General features: G+C 32.5%; 2 protein-coding genes and 1 pseudogene across 2 annotated transcripts; all 3 read left to right on the top strand.

Annotated features, from left to right (window-relative positions):
* The first annotated feature begins 3,496 nt into the window (after positions 1–3,496).
* On the top strand, positions 3,497–5,253 carry LOC114178861 (profilin-1-like). The gene is made up of 3 exons (XM_028064986.1): positions 3,497–3,736; positions 4,122–4,259; positions 4,808–5,253. The coding sequence occupies exons 1-3, from the start codon at positions 3,614–3,616 to the stop codon at positions 4,940–4,942; spliced, it is 396 nt and encodes a 131-aa protein (XP_027920787.1). The 5' UTR covers positions 3,497–3,613; the 3' UTR covers positions 4,943–5,253.
* A 2,303-nt stretch (positions 5,254–7,556) lies between these two features.
* LOC114176024 lies at positions 7,557–9,387 on the top strand (annotated as a pseudogene).
* A 3,963-nt stretch (positions 9,388–13,350) lies between these two features.
* LOC114178642 (profilin-1) lies at positions 13,351–15,286 on the top strand. The gene is made up of 3 exons (XM_028064659.1): positions 13,351–13,653; positions 14,077–14,214; positions 14,862–15,286. The coding sequence occupies exons 1-3, from the start codon at positions 13,531–13,533 to the stop codon at positions 14,994–14,996; spliced, it is 396 nt and encodes a 131-aa protein (XP_027920460.1). The 5' UTR covers positions 13,351–13,530; the 3' UTR covers positions 14,997–15,286.
* Positions 15,287–15,659: the final 373 nt, after the last annotated feature.

The raw sequence follows: 15,659 nt of genomic DNA, 5'->3' as shown, positions 1-15,659 counted from the left end.
ATCTATTTTAGATCCAAATAATTGGATTAGATTTTTGACTCAAATCCATTTTTTTAGTAAAAGTAGTTTGGATTTTTTTAAAATTCAGATCCAAATATTTGGATCAAGATTTAAATCCAATCCAAATATTTAGATCAAGTTTAAAATCCAGAATCCATTTTTAATAAAAGAAATTTAAATTGAATTTCTTAAAACTTGTGTCATTAAGGCCCGAATGACTCGGATGGGATCGACGACCCGGACGGACCCGACGACCCGGACGACCCAGACGGGCCCGACGATCCGAACGACCCAGACGGGCCCGACGATCCGAACGACCCTAACAGGCCCAATGACCCGAACGAGCTCGACAACCTAAACGAGCCGGACAACCCGAACGGACCCGAAAACACGAACAAGCTCGACGACGGGAACGGGCTGGACAATCCGAATGGGCCCAACGACCCGGACGGACCGGTCCAAATAGTCGGGCCCAATCGGGTAGTCGGGTACGTTCAAATCGTGGGGCCCGTCTGGGTCGTCAGGTACGTCAAGGTCATCAGGCCCGTCTGAGTCGTCGGGCCCATCCGGGTCGTAGGGCCCGTTCGGGACGTCGAGCCCATCTGGGTCGTAAAGCTCGTGTAGGTCGTCAGGCTCGTCCGGGTCGCCAGGCCCGTCAGGGTCGTCCAAGTCGTCAGGTCTATCCGGATCGTCCAGCCCATTCGGGTCGTCCAGCCCGTTCGTGTCGTCGTGCCCATCCGGGTCGTAAGGCCCTCGTAGGTCGTCGGGCCCGTATGGTCGTCAGGCCCATCCAGGTCGCCAGGCCCGTCCGGGTCGTCAGGCCCGTCCGGGTCGTCGGGTCTGTCCGGGTCGCCAAGTCGTCCGGCCCATCCGGGTCTTCGGGCCCGTTCGGGTTGTCATGCCTGTTCGGGTTTTTGGGCCTGCCTGACTCGTTCGGGTCTTTGGGCTGCCTGACCTGTTTTCGTCATTGGTTCTGCCTAGTCCGTTCGGGTTTTCGGGTCCGCGTGACCCTTTCGAGTCTGCCTGACTCGTTCGAGTCTTCGGGCCCACCTTATCCCGTTCGATTCTTCGAGCCCGCCTGACTCGTTTGGGTCATCAGGTTCGCCTGACCCGTTCGGATCTTCGGGCCTACCTGACCCGTTCAGTTCTTAGAGCCTGCTTGACCCATTCGGGTCATCGAGCCCACTTGGCCCGTTCGGGTCTTCGAACCTACCTAGCTTGTTCGAGTCTTCGGGTCCGTTTGGCCCGTTTGGATCTTCGGGCCCACCTGGCTCATCAGGTCATTGGGCCTGATCAACTCGTTCGGTTTGTCGGGCCCGCCTATCTCATTCATATCTTTAGGCCCGTCCAACCTCTTATGGTTGTCGAGCCTGTCCGATCCGTATAGGTCGTCGAACAAGACCCATCCAATTCTGAATTCAGCATAGTTCATCTCAACCTTTAGTCTAACCCAACTAAAAATTTAAATTGAAAATTTGGATTGAATTTTTTGGATTATCCATATTTAAAAATCTTGATTTATAAAATGGATATTCAATCCATAAGATATATAAAATGTAAATTAGATTGGAATCTATATCCATTAAATGGATTTTAAATGGATTAGATTTTTAATAAAATGGATTATAAATAGAGTGGATCGAAGCAAAAGTGGATTGGATCAAGAAAATTAAATTTTTTGCCCACCCCTAGTTTGTACCCGTGAGATCATGAATTTTAACAAGACTAAGAGAACTTAGCAAAAATTGTTATTCCATCTTAGTTCTCTCTAGAACTAATTACTCTCATTAGAATAAAAAAAATGAGCAACCGACTTTTTATCATAGTTCTAACTAAAAATTTAGTTTCTTACAAGCACTTTTAATTTATTACTGTATTTTAATTGTAGGTGAGAAAATGTATATATAAAAGAAAGAAAATCTAATTAATATAAAAAAGAAGAAAAAATTGTAATTACTTAAGTAATGTTTTATATTATTTTCGATTAGTTAATTGTGAGATTCAATTGCATTGATATAAACAAAATAAAAGTGTGTGAAGAAAAATTAAGAATCAAATAAAATTCCAAGAAATAAAATAGGTAAAAATAAATAAATAAACAAATAAAAGATTACTTTAACCCAATTAAGTGGGTGCAATATATTTTTGTATTTATATTTTTCAATTGAAACATTTAATTATATTTTCAACTAATTACAACAAAATAAATTTGTACTCACAATAACGTACTCATCTTCTCCATTTTTATCTCCATTTTTAATGTGACAATTTTAAATCATAACATAAGCATATATATATATATATATATATATATATATATATAAATTAACAATATTAATAATATTTTTATAACAATTATTCAATTTAAATATCAATCATTATTTAAATATTTTTTATATATTTTGTTCTATTTACAGTATCTATTTGACTTAGTTGTTAGTGTAGCTAAATTATTTCACAAACCATCACGTTCATTTGGAAAATGGAAAATAAAAATAAATATTAAGAAGCAATACAGGTAGGTAAAACATAATAATTTTTAAATTTACAAAAACAAAGCAATAACTTAAACTGAATAAGATTTTCTCATACAAAATATGATATTAAAGTTTGTTATTCAATTTCTCTATCCCCATAGTTAAGTAATTTTGTAATAAACAATTTTACTATTCAACTATGCATAAATATAAAAAATCATTGTTAATATGTACAATAAAATGCACATTCTTTCACTCCATTAATAACAATCAACAGTTTTTATTGTCTCAATAAAAATCGAAAAGAATTAATTAATAATTTATATAAATTAATTAGAATAATTATTGCACATTAATTAATATAATGAATTTATATCTGTATCATAGGATTTAATCTTAAACTCATAAAATTCAAAATCTTAACATATGAATATATTTTTTATTAGTGTTTATCACCACTGCAGAATGAATCATGCTGATAAATTATAAAAATAGTATAATTAGAACGTCGCTACTTGAAAAAGAAAGCTGACTGAAAAAGAAAAAGTTAGAAGTGATGGTGAACTCTCAATTCCAAGTTTTTCTTTTTCTTTTTTAACGTCTAATATCATATTTATTAATCTTAAAATATTAAAAATAAATTGTATACTCACGGGTAACTTGAAAAACAAATCAGTAACCACTGTTTTGTAATAAATTTACTATTTGCTATTTATTATTTTCAGCAAAATATTAATTAATTGCCTTAAAAGTTTTTACAGACAGTTTTGTTAAACTCAATTAATAATAAAAGATTTACCTATTCTTTAGAATGCGTTTTTAAGTTTGAATTCTATGATAATAATAATTTTAACCATTAATGTTTTATTTAGTAATAATTATAATTATAATTGCTCATTTCTAATAAAGTGCTGCCAATAATAAAATAAGATTTTTTTTTTCTTATCTGCCAGCCCGAAACAGCGAAAATAGGGTAATGAAAAGGGCATCTGCGTAATTTCAAGGTGGTTGCACCCATTTATATATGCATATAGTTCCGTGGAATCAACGCAGCCAAGAAAAGAAAATCCCAACCCATTCTCTGAGCACTTAAACACTCTAGAGAAAATTCTAAGTTTGGAGAGAAAATCAGAAGCATGTCGTGGCAAACTTATGTTGATGACCACCTTCTCTGTGAGATCGAAGGTAACCGCCTCACTCACGCCGCCATCATCGGTCATGACGGTAGCGTTTGGGCTAAGAGCGGCAGCTTCCCTCAGGTTTTGTTTGTTTCCATTTTTGTTCACTCTTTACTCAATTCTTAATATTGTTAAGCTTAGATTAGCAGATCTATTATCACTCCTCCTGCTAATGGAATGATGATTAACATGCAACACAGTTCACTGCATGATTCTGTAAAGTTAACTGATTAATGACGTGTTAATTCTGAGTATGTACTTTTCAGCAACAACTATATCTTAATTCTAAAATAATGGTTTTTTTTAGTTGAGTTTGATGTGTGAGAGATTTGTTGATTCACGAGACAAATCAGATGGTGGTTGAATCTAATTGCTAGAGATCTGTATCTGTTTTAGTTGATCTGTTTTTGTTTGTGGTATAATAATAATAGTAATGATGATGATGTATGGATGTTTACTCATTTAGTACAAGCCCGAGGAAATCACGGGGATCATGAATGACTTTAATGAGCCCGGAACACTTGCTCCTACTGGATTGTACATCGGTGGAACTAAATATATGGTCATCCAAGGTGAACCCGGCTCTGTCATTAGAGGCAAGAAGGTAACCACTCTTTATTATCTCTGTTTCATTTTGATTGCACAGGTTCATATCTAGGATGATGGTGATGATCTGGACTATGTGATGACAATGATGCAGTTTCTGTGAATATATGTATTTTTGTATGTTTTGATTGTGTAGATTGTTAGAGTTAAAATCAAGCAATAGATTGTGGATTGAATTTCCATAGGTATTATTGTATTATTGTCAAAACTATGATCTAGTCTAAATTTTACATTCTTTTATTTGGGTTGATGTTGAGGGTGAGATCAGCATGGGTTGAGCTTGCATATGGTGTACTGCAGTAATTTATTTATGCAGTTGCATCATCCATCTAATCTTTTAGTATCTGATTTATAAGCACAATATCTAGTGTCTAATATCTGCTATTTATCCATGTGATTGTGAATTGCTTATCAATCAAGTTATAATCTACAAACAAATGCGTGTTCCAGTGTTGTCTAGTGTAATGGTTGCCTTTAATTCAATGTAATTTAGTTTAGTTTAATTCAATGTAATATCAGACTCTAATTATCTGTCCCCATTACCAGGGTCCCGGTGGTGCTACTGTCAAGAAGACCGGTTTGGCCTTGGTCATTGGCATTTATGATGAGCCCATGACTCCAGGTCAATGCAACATGATAGTTGAAAGGCTTGGTGATTACCTCATTGAACAGGGTCTTTGATCCCCTCTTTATGACTTGTTATGGTGCATATTTCATTGGCTTCTGCACAAGTTTTTTGCATCGACCTCGACTGGAATGCTTTGATTGCAGTTTAATAATCTCGTGGGTGTCAAAAGTCACGGGATCTGCGTGTAGTGAAGAAAGTGTTTGATGCTTGAGAAATGATGACTATATGGTTGTACTTTTTTTAGTGGGTACCTGTATACATTACAGTGCTTTTAAAATTTTAATGCTATGGTATAATGGTTGGCATATTTATCAAAATGTTGCGAATTCTTGTCTTTCTGGCAAAAAAGCCTTTAATATTTATACTTTCGTACTCCTATTTGCGAATCGCTGATAATAATCATGATGACCAGGTGGACATGTTCAACCTTTGGTAACTGCAATAGCCTGGTTTATGGTGCTGAGATTGAAAGTAGTTGGGACTGGTCCCATTGTTTTTTTTTAGAAATAAATTAGATAAAAAATGTATTTGAAAATCTATCAAGTTGTTTAAGTCAAGCTTTAGTAAGTTGAAACACTTCGGAGATTTCCCTCTCTATCGATCCAAGCCCGTAGGTGAAAACCAAATTTTACATGTTTTAACTTTCTTACAAGTGAAAAAACATTTCTTATATCTTCACTTTTAAAAAGTGAAAATGAAAAATGATGTGAACACCAACTAAAAGAGATTATTTTTCTTTGTATAATAATATAGAATCAATTATCTATAATTATGTATAAAAGGAATTTTCTTTTATATATATATATATATATATATATATATATATTTTAATTTTAATTTTGGTAACCGTTTTTTTAAATTAAAATAACTATATTTTTATCCTCTAAATCACTGTTAATTTAAATTTAATTATTTTTAAATTAAAATATTTATTTCACCATTTTATCATTTTAAATCATAATTTATTTCAACTTAGTTATCTTTTAAAATTAAATTAATTAATTACATAGAAAGGTGAACATATGTAATGTGTTTTCACTAATATAATAAAAAAAAGTATCATTACAATTATTACTATACATAAAAAATTAAATAAAAATATTTTTGATTAATTTATTATAAATAAATTTACTTATTTTATATGTATTTTTTTAGTTAAAAAATAGTTGGGTTTAAAAATATGATAAATCAAAAACAATAGTTAGTTAAATTTAAAGAAATAGTAATTTGTTGGACAAAATTGATAAAATAATTAATTTAACTTAAAGAATAAAGTTAGGAAATAAATGTAATACGAAAAATATATCATAAGACACTTCAATATAGATAAGACAAGTAAATGTATATTACACAAGAAAAAAAAAAAGTACATTCAATTATTAAGATATCCACTTATTAAGATGTAGAGTAAAGAAAAAAGAAACACTTATTTCTACTTAGAGTGCATGAAATACATCCATCATCAACAAGTTTTTTAAACTACAAGAAGACATTCAAAGAGTTTTAGTTGTTCAATAACAAAAAAAATTCTTTATAAGAATTCCTATCTTTAAAGTCTATATAAAGCAATTTAAGAAAAATAAAAAGAATGAGATAAACCACCTTGTACAATGCAAAAATCCTATTATTTTTTTTTTTACAAATAAAAGGCTTTAGAAGAAACATTGTTCATGTTTAGTCCAACAAGTTAGAAGAGAAAACATTGTCAACAAACTATCAACCTCTGTAGTGACTAGTGATCAATGATCACTTAACTACAAATATCTTATCTTATTTGTTTGGTAAGAAAATATTCGGTTATCATCTATAAGTGACTATTGTTGAAAAAATACTTGTGTAAGTCATGGGTGACTTGTGAAAAAAATACTTGTTTGAACTATAAGTAATTTGTAGAATGAATACTTGAATGGTCAAGAATGACTGAGAGGAAAAAGAATACACAGATTGAGTAAAAAATGACTTGAGTAAGGTTAGACATGAATAGTTAATAGATGAAAAAATATTCAAATTGAGTCAAGAGTTATTAAAAAAGCATTCAAAGGGTTTACCAATAATGAATACAAGTTTAAAGAATACTTCATAATTTGATTAGAAATAACTAGAGTCCAAAAAAATACTTCACAACATTACTTTGCTTAATAAAATTTAGAACTAGATGTAACTATAAAAGTAAAATATGTATTTTCTCTCCTACATCTTTTTATATTGCATATTATTTTTGTTCACACTAACTTAGAAGGAAAGCCATATTAATAACACATAATTAACACATCTTTAATTTGTTAAGTCATAAATTTTTTGTTGTAATCCATCATATACAATTGTAATAAATTAATTGCTTAATATATAAAATTATGGTCCGAACATGATCTATTTGACTATATTTATAAAAATGTCTAAAAGATTTTAAAATTATAATTAAATAATCTCTTTTATATTTTTATTTTATTTGCACAAACCCAAAAAGAAGCTAAATTTGTTTCAAAAATGTAATTAAACCTTTAGTGATGATAACAACATAAAATTTTGATTAATCTTAAGGATGATTAATACTATGTATATATAAAACTTAACCAATAACATACAAAAGGATATAAATTAGCATAGCTAACTCTTCCTCTAAAGAAGGCCGATTTACTAGTAATATATATCCCTAATTAAATTAATAATTACTTGAATTTGATGCTTACAAAGTTTTTTATGGAGACAATAGGGTAATGAAATTCAAATCGAATCACCAACCACTCTCAGCCAGAAAATCCCCAAAACAATCTGAACCATGTCGTGGCAAGCTTACGTGGACGACCACCTCCTCTGCGAAATCGAAGGCAACCACCTCACTCACGCTGCTATCATCGGCCACGACGGCATAGTTTGGGCTCAGAGCTCCAACTTTCCTCAGGTTTTTGTTTCCATCTTCACTTATTCTTTAGTTAAGCTGTTGAATACAACAACTGTGCTTTAATCTGATGTTGTCAGTTTTATGCGTGCTTGATTGATTGATTATATCTGATTATATGTGTCTGATGCTCTTATGAACAATGGTGTTAACGGACCTGCTTTTGTTTTTGTTGGTCTGTTGTTATTGGTGATTTAATATTATGTGGGTTTTTGTTTATTTAGTTAAAACCTGGGGATCATGAATGACTTTAATGATCCTGGAACCCTTGCTCCCACTGGATTGTATATTGGTGGCACTAAATATATGGTCATCCAAGGTGAACCCGGTTCTGTCATTCAAGGCAAGAAGGTAACTACTTGTTATGATCTTTGCTTCATTTTGATTTCATAGGTTCATATCTAGTGTCAAGATGATATGGGCTATGTGATGACAATGTCGCAGTTTCTGTGAAGATATGCATTTTTGTATTTTTTACTGTGTAGATTGTTAGAGTTAAAATCAAGCAATAAATTGTGGAGTGAATTCCAATCATGTATTGTTGTCAAAACTATGATATAGTTAAAATTTCAGTCTTTTATTTGGGTTGTGCTTGCATATGGTTTACTGCAGTAATTTAGTTATGCAACTGCATCTTGCATCTGATTTTATTCGCATAATATCTAATATCTGATTTTATTTGCACAATATCTAATATCTCTTTTCTAAAGCGTTTCACATCATGTGAGTGTGAATTGCTTATCAATGAAGTTATAATTTTCAAGCAAATGCATATGTACATAGATACCTTTAAGCAGTGTGGATATTGTTTGCATCCTCTGAACAAGTAAATATTGTGTACCAGTGTTGTCTGATGTAATCAATGCCTTGAATTCAATGAAATTTAATGAACATACATCAGTTGCATTTCCTGCACACATGTTAGTGCAGATATATTCTTCAAGCATAGTTTATCCATTATAGTTGTAATATCAGACTTTAATTATCTATCCCCATTACACCAGGGCCCTGGTGGTGCTACTGTCAAGAAGACCAATATGGCCTTGATCATTGGCATTTACGATGAGCCCATGACTCCGGGTCAATGCAACATGATTGTTGAAAGGCTTGGTGATTATCTCATTGAACAGGGTCTCTGATCCCCTCTTATGACTTGGTTATTATCTCATTGAACTTTTCATGGCATTAAATCAAGAACAGTGTTGGACCTGATAAAAATCTTAGTTATGGTCCATTGAATTATTTTACATATATAATCAGTTATATATATATATATATATATATATATATATATATATATATATATATATATATATATATTCCAAACCAGTTGCATATCTACACTACAGCAGATGAGGTGATCAATTTCCTACTTGATCTGTAACTTGAAAAGTGGGGTCTGCCTCCCTTTGAAGATTGTAAACCCCAAATACTATAAGATAGTCCTCTTTGCATTTGTTATTGTTTCTTTTTGAACTAGTATAGTATTCTAAATTATTGCAGTGGTGGAGGGAACTTTGCCCTTAGATCCTTGGTATATTGGTGGTCCTATTGTCAAGGGATTTGGTCGTGGCTCGAAGGTACTTGGGATCCCTACAGGTTTGTACTTTGTTTCAACTTATTTCTCAAAGAATTTTTGGTCCATTTTACTGTCTTAAACATCTTTGGTGTATCATTATATTGATAGTAATATGAACTCTATTTTCTTCCAGCAAATTTATCGACAATGGGATATTCAGATCTCCTTTCAGAACATCCTACGGGTAACGGGAGTTTATTTTGGTTGGGCTGGATTGTCAGCAAGAGGTGTTTTTAAAATGGTGATGAGCATTGGTTGGAATCCATATTTTAACAACAAAGAAAAGACTATAGTAAGTGTTATTATCCACCCCTAACTATAACTATTTACCAATGAATTTTCATATTATCTTCTGCCTTTTTACTGTAGGAACCATGGTTACTTCATGACTTTAACGAGGATTTCTATGGGGAAGAACTACGGCTTGTTATAGTTGGTTACATATACGTCCCGAGGTATTAGCTGAATGAGTATTTTTCTTACAATTTATCTTTGTCATCCTTGTACTGTCCCCTGAATACTTATAAAGTTTCACTAAAATTGGGCATTGTGCACAACAGGCCAGTTTTCCCTCCCTTGAAAGCTTGGTAGCTAAAATTCATGAAGATCGCAGAGTTGCTGAAAGGGCTCTTGATCTTCCCTTATATTCAAGTTTTCAGAATGATTCGTATCTCAGATGCTCTTAGTACAACCTTTTTTATCTTACAGGTTCTTGTCTAAGAAATCCCAGGTGTTAATTGTTGTAAGCGCATAATACAGTTATTCCACTCAATAAGTTTGCATATTATACCCTTCTCACCCTATAATTTATATGCATCAGTGACATAATGCCAAGTGATTGTTAGATCAATGAAAGATTGCTTCACTATATTCGGTGTGGATTTTATGTGCAAGAGCAAGCAATCATGCCCAATACACAGAAACTGATATCCTTATTCTGTATGGGATTATCAATAATATTCCTATTGATTGGCCAAGTCTGGTAATTGACATTATGTTAACTGACATTATGCTAAAGGCCAAGAGATTTTCCTCCTATCCTCTACCTTACTCTCTCTGTTCATCTCCAGAGTTTGTGAATATAAAGGAATAAATGTATCAGGACAAGTTTGTCAAAGTCTGAATAACTCCAACAAAATAGCAGTTAGTGCTTGATGCTGATGAAGATGTAAATATGCCTCAAACTCAGGCTGATGAAGATGTACTACAACTACCCAGTATACTTGCTGGAAATTGATTGCACTAGCGCATCAACATCGACTTGGACCCAAGCTCACTTATGTCAATTTGGGTTCAATTCATTCAGCTCGACATTTAGTTAGAGCCAACTCAACTAGGCCTTCAGTAGGAACCAACTTGGCATGACCTTCGGTCAAGGACAACTTGACATGTTTTTTGGTCAGGGACGACTTGACATGACCTTTGATGATGCTGACTCAACTCAACCTTCAATTGGAGCGTCTTGGCATGACCTTTGACCTAGCCTGACTCAGCTCGCCTTTTTGTCCAGCCTGACTTAGTACAAGCTTCCTCTCGGTTCAAGTTGGCTCAGCTGTCTCAACTTGACCCTTGACACTAGACTACTTGGATTGACCTTTAGCCTGAGTTGACTCAGACCAAACTTCGACTTTCAAGCCAATTTAACTTGATCTTCGATACAAACCAACTCAAATTGCTAGACCTTTTGTTATGCACAAATCTTATATTAGAGTCTTTATCATGCACAAGTCTTATAAGTATAATATAATTGAACACTTTCACATTATTTGATGTGCATGAATGACACATCATCTTTGTTAAGATTAGTATAAATATGGTTGCAAAATGCCGAACAATTAAAAGTTTATTTTGGTGTTTATAATTGGGATACTCTTTATTGATAGTTTTATTGGTTTGCCCCATTTATAATATAGAAAATTGTCACAACTTCATAGTTTTCAATATATGAAAAATGGTTAACACTTGTTATGATATGAAATATTTTTAATAATCAACTTTTAGAGTAATTAGTGTTGTGAATGTATGGATATTGTTAGAGAATAAGTTCAACATATTTTTATTTTCGATGTAGTGTTGATAACAAATCATAATCATGCTTGGTTTAAAAGATAATATTTTAAATCAATAACAAATCATAAAAGATAAAAGCGTTTTGTTTGATACAACACAATGCGATCTTCCTTTATGTTTATCATGACATAAATGTGCTCATACATTAAGTATATAAAAGTGAGTTAATCATACAAAATGAAAACATATGCATATTACACAAGAAGAAGATTAGAATGATGAGTGAAGAAGAAAATAACACTTATTGTCACATGGAGTGCATTAATTACATCCATCATGAACAAGTTTATTAAAAGACAAGACATTCAAAAGAGCTTAAGTGACTCAATAACCAAAAACAAATTTTGTAAGAGTTACTTTCTTTAAAATCTATATAAAACAATTTTGAGAAGAATAACAATAAGATAGACCACCTTGTATAGTGCAAAAATGCTATTCAATTTTTTTGAGCTAATATCCAACAAGCTAGAAGAGAGAACATCAATTTGATGTACATCAACAAACTATCCTCTGGTGAGTAATCATGTGATCATTGATCACTTAACTACAAACATCTTAAAGATTGAATTTTTTGATAAGAAAAAAATGCTTGATTATTATTTATAAGTAGTTATTGTTCAAAGAATATTTGTGTAAGTCATGAGTGACTTGTGAATGAACACTTGTTTAAGCCCAAAGTAATTTATAGAAGTAATTCTTGAATGATCATGAAGAGTGGCTGAGAACAAAAAAGAATACCCAAGTTAGGTAAAAAAGGACTTGTAGAAAGATTACTTGAATATGGCCATGCAGAGTGGTTAGAAGCTAAAAAAGTACTCAAATTAAATAAAAAATTGTTAAAAGAGTACTCAAAGAGTTGACAAAAGTGAAATACAACTGTAAACAATACTTAATAGTTCAGTAAGAAATGATTACGAGTACAAAGAATATTTGTATTGTATTTCGTAACATTATTTTTGCTTAATAAAACTAAATAAGTTGATAATTGATTTTTAACTGAACCTAATTATAAAACTATTTTTTTTCTTAATATCTCTTTATATGGCATTTTCTTTTCACACCGACTTAGAAGGTATGAACATGCACAATCAAAACATTATTAGTTTATTAAGTAATTAAATTTTGTTTGTTATACTCCATTAAAGAGAATTGTCATGAATTAAATACTTAATATATAAAATTATGGTTCGAATATTGTCTATCGATATTTGCAAACATGCCTAAAAGGTTTTAAAAATATACTTAAATCATTTTTTTATTTTATTTTTTTTATTCTTGCAACCCAAACAACAAAGAAAAATTTATTTTAAAAATGTAATTGAACCTTTATTAATGACAATATCATAAAATTTTGATCAATCTTAATGATGATACTATGTATATATAAAACTTGAACCAATAACATACTAATGGATATAAATTAGTACAGCTAACTCTCTGTCTAAAGAAGGTGGAGGACAACGTTTACAAGTGATACATATCCCTAATTACATTAATAATTACTTGACTTTGATTAAAAAATAATTTTCTTTTATAAATTTTAATATTTGTACTTTCTATCTCTTCGTACTCTTTTTATACATGAAGTCTTGAATAACTTGTTAAAAATTTTAACTGATCATAAACATAACATATTTCTAAAAATTCGTCACATTAAATATAATTTTTTAATCTAACCTATTGTAATTATTTGTATATTCAAGAAGATGAGATGGTATGAATAGTTCATTATGTTATTTTAATCATAGTCTGTCTTCCTTTTGAATGGCTAGATAAAGTGTGTTTTATGATTCAACATTAAAATAAATTAAGTATATCTAGGGTAAGAAAACCACACATAACTGGATAATATTCAATTAATTTTTATTTTTATAGAGACTTAGAGGGTTTACAATTCCTATATTTTCTGCAAGACCTGAGAGAGTGAAAATAGGGTAATGAAAAGGGTGTAAACGTAACTTCATCGCTATATATAGTTCCGTGATATCAACGCAGCAGCTGAGAGAGAGATAAAGATAGATATACAGAGTTACAGAGAGTTCTTCAAATCCGATCACCGAACACTCTCGAAAATCCCCAAAACAATCTGAACCATGTCGTGGCAAGTTTACGTGGACGACCACCTCCTCTGCGAAATTGAGGGAAACCACCTTACTCACGCCGCTATCATCGGCCATGACGGCAGCGTTTGGGCTCAGAGCTCCAGCTTCCCTCAGGTTTTTGTTTCCATCTTCACTTATTCAATCGCCTCCTTTCGCTGTTTATTCTCAATTCTTTACTCAAGTCTCTAGATTCTCCGATCTCTACTCACCGCCTTCAATTATAAATCAAGTCAAGATTCCAGAAGGATCGTTTTGCAATACACTTCAAATTTCACGGCATGTTTGTCAATTTGCTAAACCTGATCTGCATCGGAAACCAATCCGAATTGAAATGAACTGCACCTTAGTAGTTTTGAACCGTTTGATACAACAACTATGCTTTAATTTGATGTCGTTAGTTTGATGCGTGCTTGATTGATTGATTATCTGATTATTTGTGTCTGATGCTCTTATGAACAATGGTGTTAACGGATCTGCTTTTGTTTCTGTTGATCTGTTGTTATTGGAGATTTAATATTATGTTTTTTGTTTATTTAGTTTAAACCTGAGGAAATAACTGGGATCATGAATGACTTTAATGAGCCTGGAACACTTGCTCCCACTGGATTGTATATTGGTGGCACTAAATATATGGTCATCCAAGGTGAACCTGGTGCTGTCATTCGAGGCAAGAAGGTAACTCTTTATGATCTTTTGTGAACCTGGTGCATAGGTTGATATCTAGTGTGATGATGATCTCGACTATGTGATGACAGTGATGCATTTTTGTGTTATGACAGTGATGCATTTTTGTGTACATTGTTAGAGTTAGAATCAAGCAATAGATTGTGGAGTGAATTCCAATCATATATTGTTGTCAAAACTATGATCTAGTTAAAATTTCAGTCTTTTATTTGGGTTGTGCTTATGGTGTACTGCAGTAATTTAGTTATGCAACTGCATCTTGCATCTGATTTTATACGCACAATATCTGCTATTTGATTTTATTTGCACAATATCTAACATCTCTTTTAAAGCAATACACATTTTTGCAATCCATTCATGTGGATGTGAAATGCTCATCATTTAAGTTATAGTTTTCAAGCAAATGCAGATGTACATAGATACCTTTAAGCAGTGGGGTTATTGTTTGCATCCTCTGAACAAGTAAATGCTGTGTACCAGTGTTGTCTTATGCAATCGTTGCCTTAAATTCAATGAAATTTAATGAATATACATCAGTTGTATTTCTTGCACATGTTAGTCCAGATATATTCTTCTAGCATAGTTTAGCCATTATAGTTGTAATATGAGACTTTAATTATCTATCTCCATCAAACCAGGGTCCTGGTGGTGTTACCGTCAAGAAGACCAATTTGGCCTTGGTCATTGGCATTTATGATGAGCCCATGACTCCGGGTCAATGCAACATGATAGTTGAAAGGCTTGGTGATTATCTCATTGATCAGGGTCTCTAATCCCCTCTTTGTGACTTGTTATAGTGCATATTTCATTGGCTTCTGTACAAGTTTTTGCTTCGACCTCTACTGGAATGCTTTGATTGCCGTGTAATAATATTGTTGGGTATCAAAAGTCAGGGCATGTGCGTGTTGCGAAGAAAGTGTTTTGGTGCTTAAGAATTATGACTATTATTCTCTATGATTGTACTTTTTTAGTGGGGTACCTGTATACATTACACTGGTTTTAAATTTTATTGATATGGTATAATGGTTCTCACATTTATCAGAAGTTGGCAGATTCTTATCCATCTGGCAGATATTCTTCCTTCATATTTATACCATCTTGGTACTCCTACCACCCTTTATTTATTTTAAAAGTAATTATTTTTTTAGTTATATAAAATCCCGTTAGGTCGAGTTTTTGTTAAATTTGATTTTGCTTTTTATTTTTTGCAATTTCAAAGTATAGGAACAGAATAAACTTTGATCAAAAGCGTATCACAATTAATTTTCCTCTTTTTAAAAGTCACAACTAATTTAGTTGTTGAGTTTCAGATTAAACTAATTTTTTTATTACATCAAAGTTAGGTTAAATTTAATATTGTATTGTGGTGTTGATGAAAATCATAGTGGTAGACGCAAATAATAGCTCGGTGATGATGGTAATAAATGTGGTGATGG

This window comes from Vigna unguiculata, chromosome 3 (assembly GCF_004118075.2).
Source record: "Vigna unguiculata cultivar IT97K-499-35 chromosome 3, ASM411807v1, whole genome shotgun sequence".
NCBI lineage: Eukaryota > Viridiplantae > Streptophyta > Magnoliopsida > Fabales > Fabaceae > Vigna > Vigna unguiculata.
The sequence above is the reverse complement of the archived record's forward strand: the minus strand, read 5'-3'. Positions and strand labels throughout refer to the sequence as shown.

What these genes read in the sequence shown, in the direction of transcription:
- LOC114178642 (XM_028064659.1), top strand. Translation starts at nt 13,531, where the DNA reads ATGTCGTGGCAAGTTTACGTGGACGACCACCTCCTCTGCGAAATTGAG. An exon ending in AGAGCTCCAGCTTCCCTCAG is followed by an intron (nt 13,654 to 14,076) that starts GTTTTTGTTTCC and finishes TTGTTTATTTAG; the next exon opens with TTTAAACCTGAGGAAATAAC. An exon ending in CTGTCATTCGAGGCAAGAAG is followed by an intron (nt 14,215 to 14,861) that starts GTAACTCTTTAT and finishes CCATCAAACCAG; the next exon opens with GGTCCTGGTGGTGTTACCGT.
- LOC114178861 (XM_028064986.1), top strand. Translation starts at nt 3,614, where the DNA reads ATGTCGTGGCAAACTTATGTTGATGACCACCTTCTCTGTGAGATCGAA. An exon ending in AGAGCGGCAGCTTCCCTCAG is followed by an intron (nt 3,737 to 4,121) that starts GTTTTGTTTGTT and finishes TTACTCATTTAG; the next exon opens with TACAAGCCCGAGGAAATCAC. An exon ending in CTGTCATTAGAGGCAAGAAG is followed by an intron (nt 4,260 to 4,807) that starts GTAACCACTCTT and finishes CCCCATTACCAG; the next exon opens with GGTCCCGGTGGTGCTACTGT.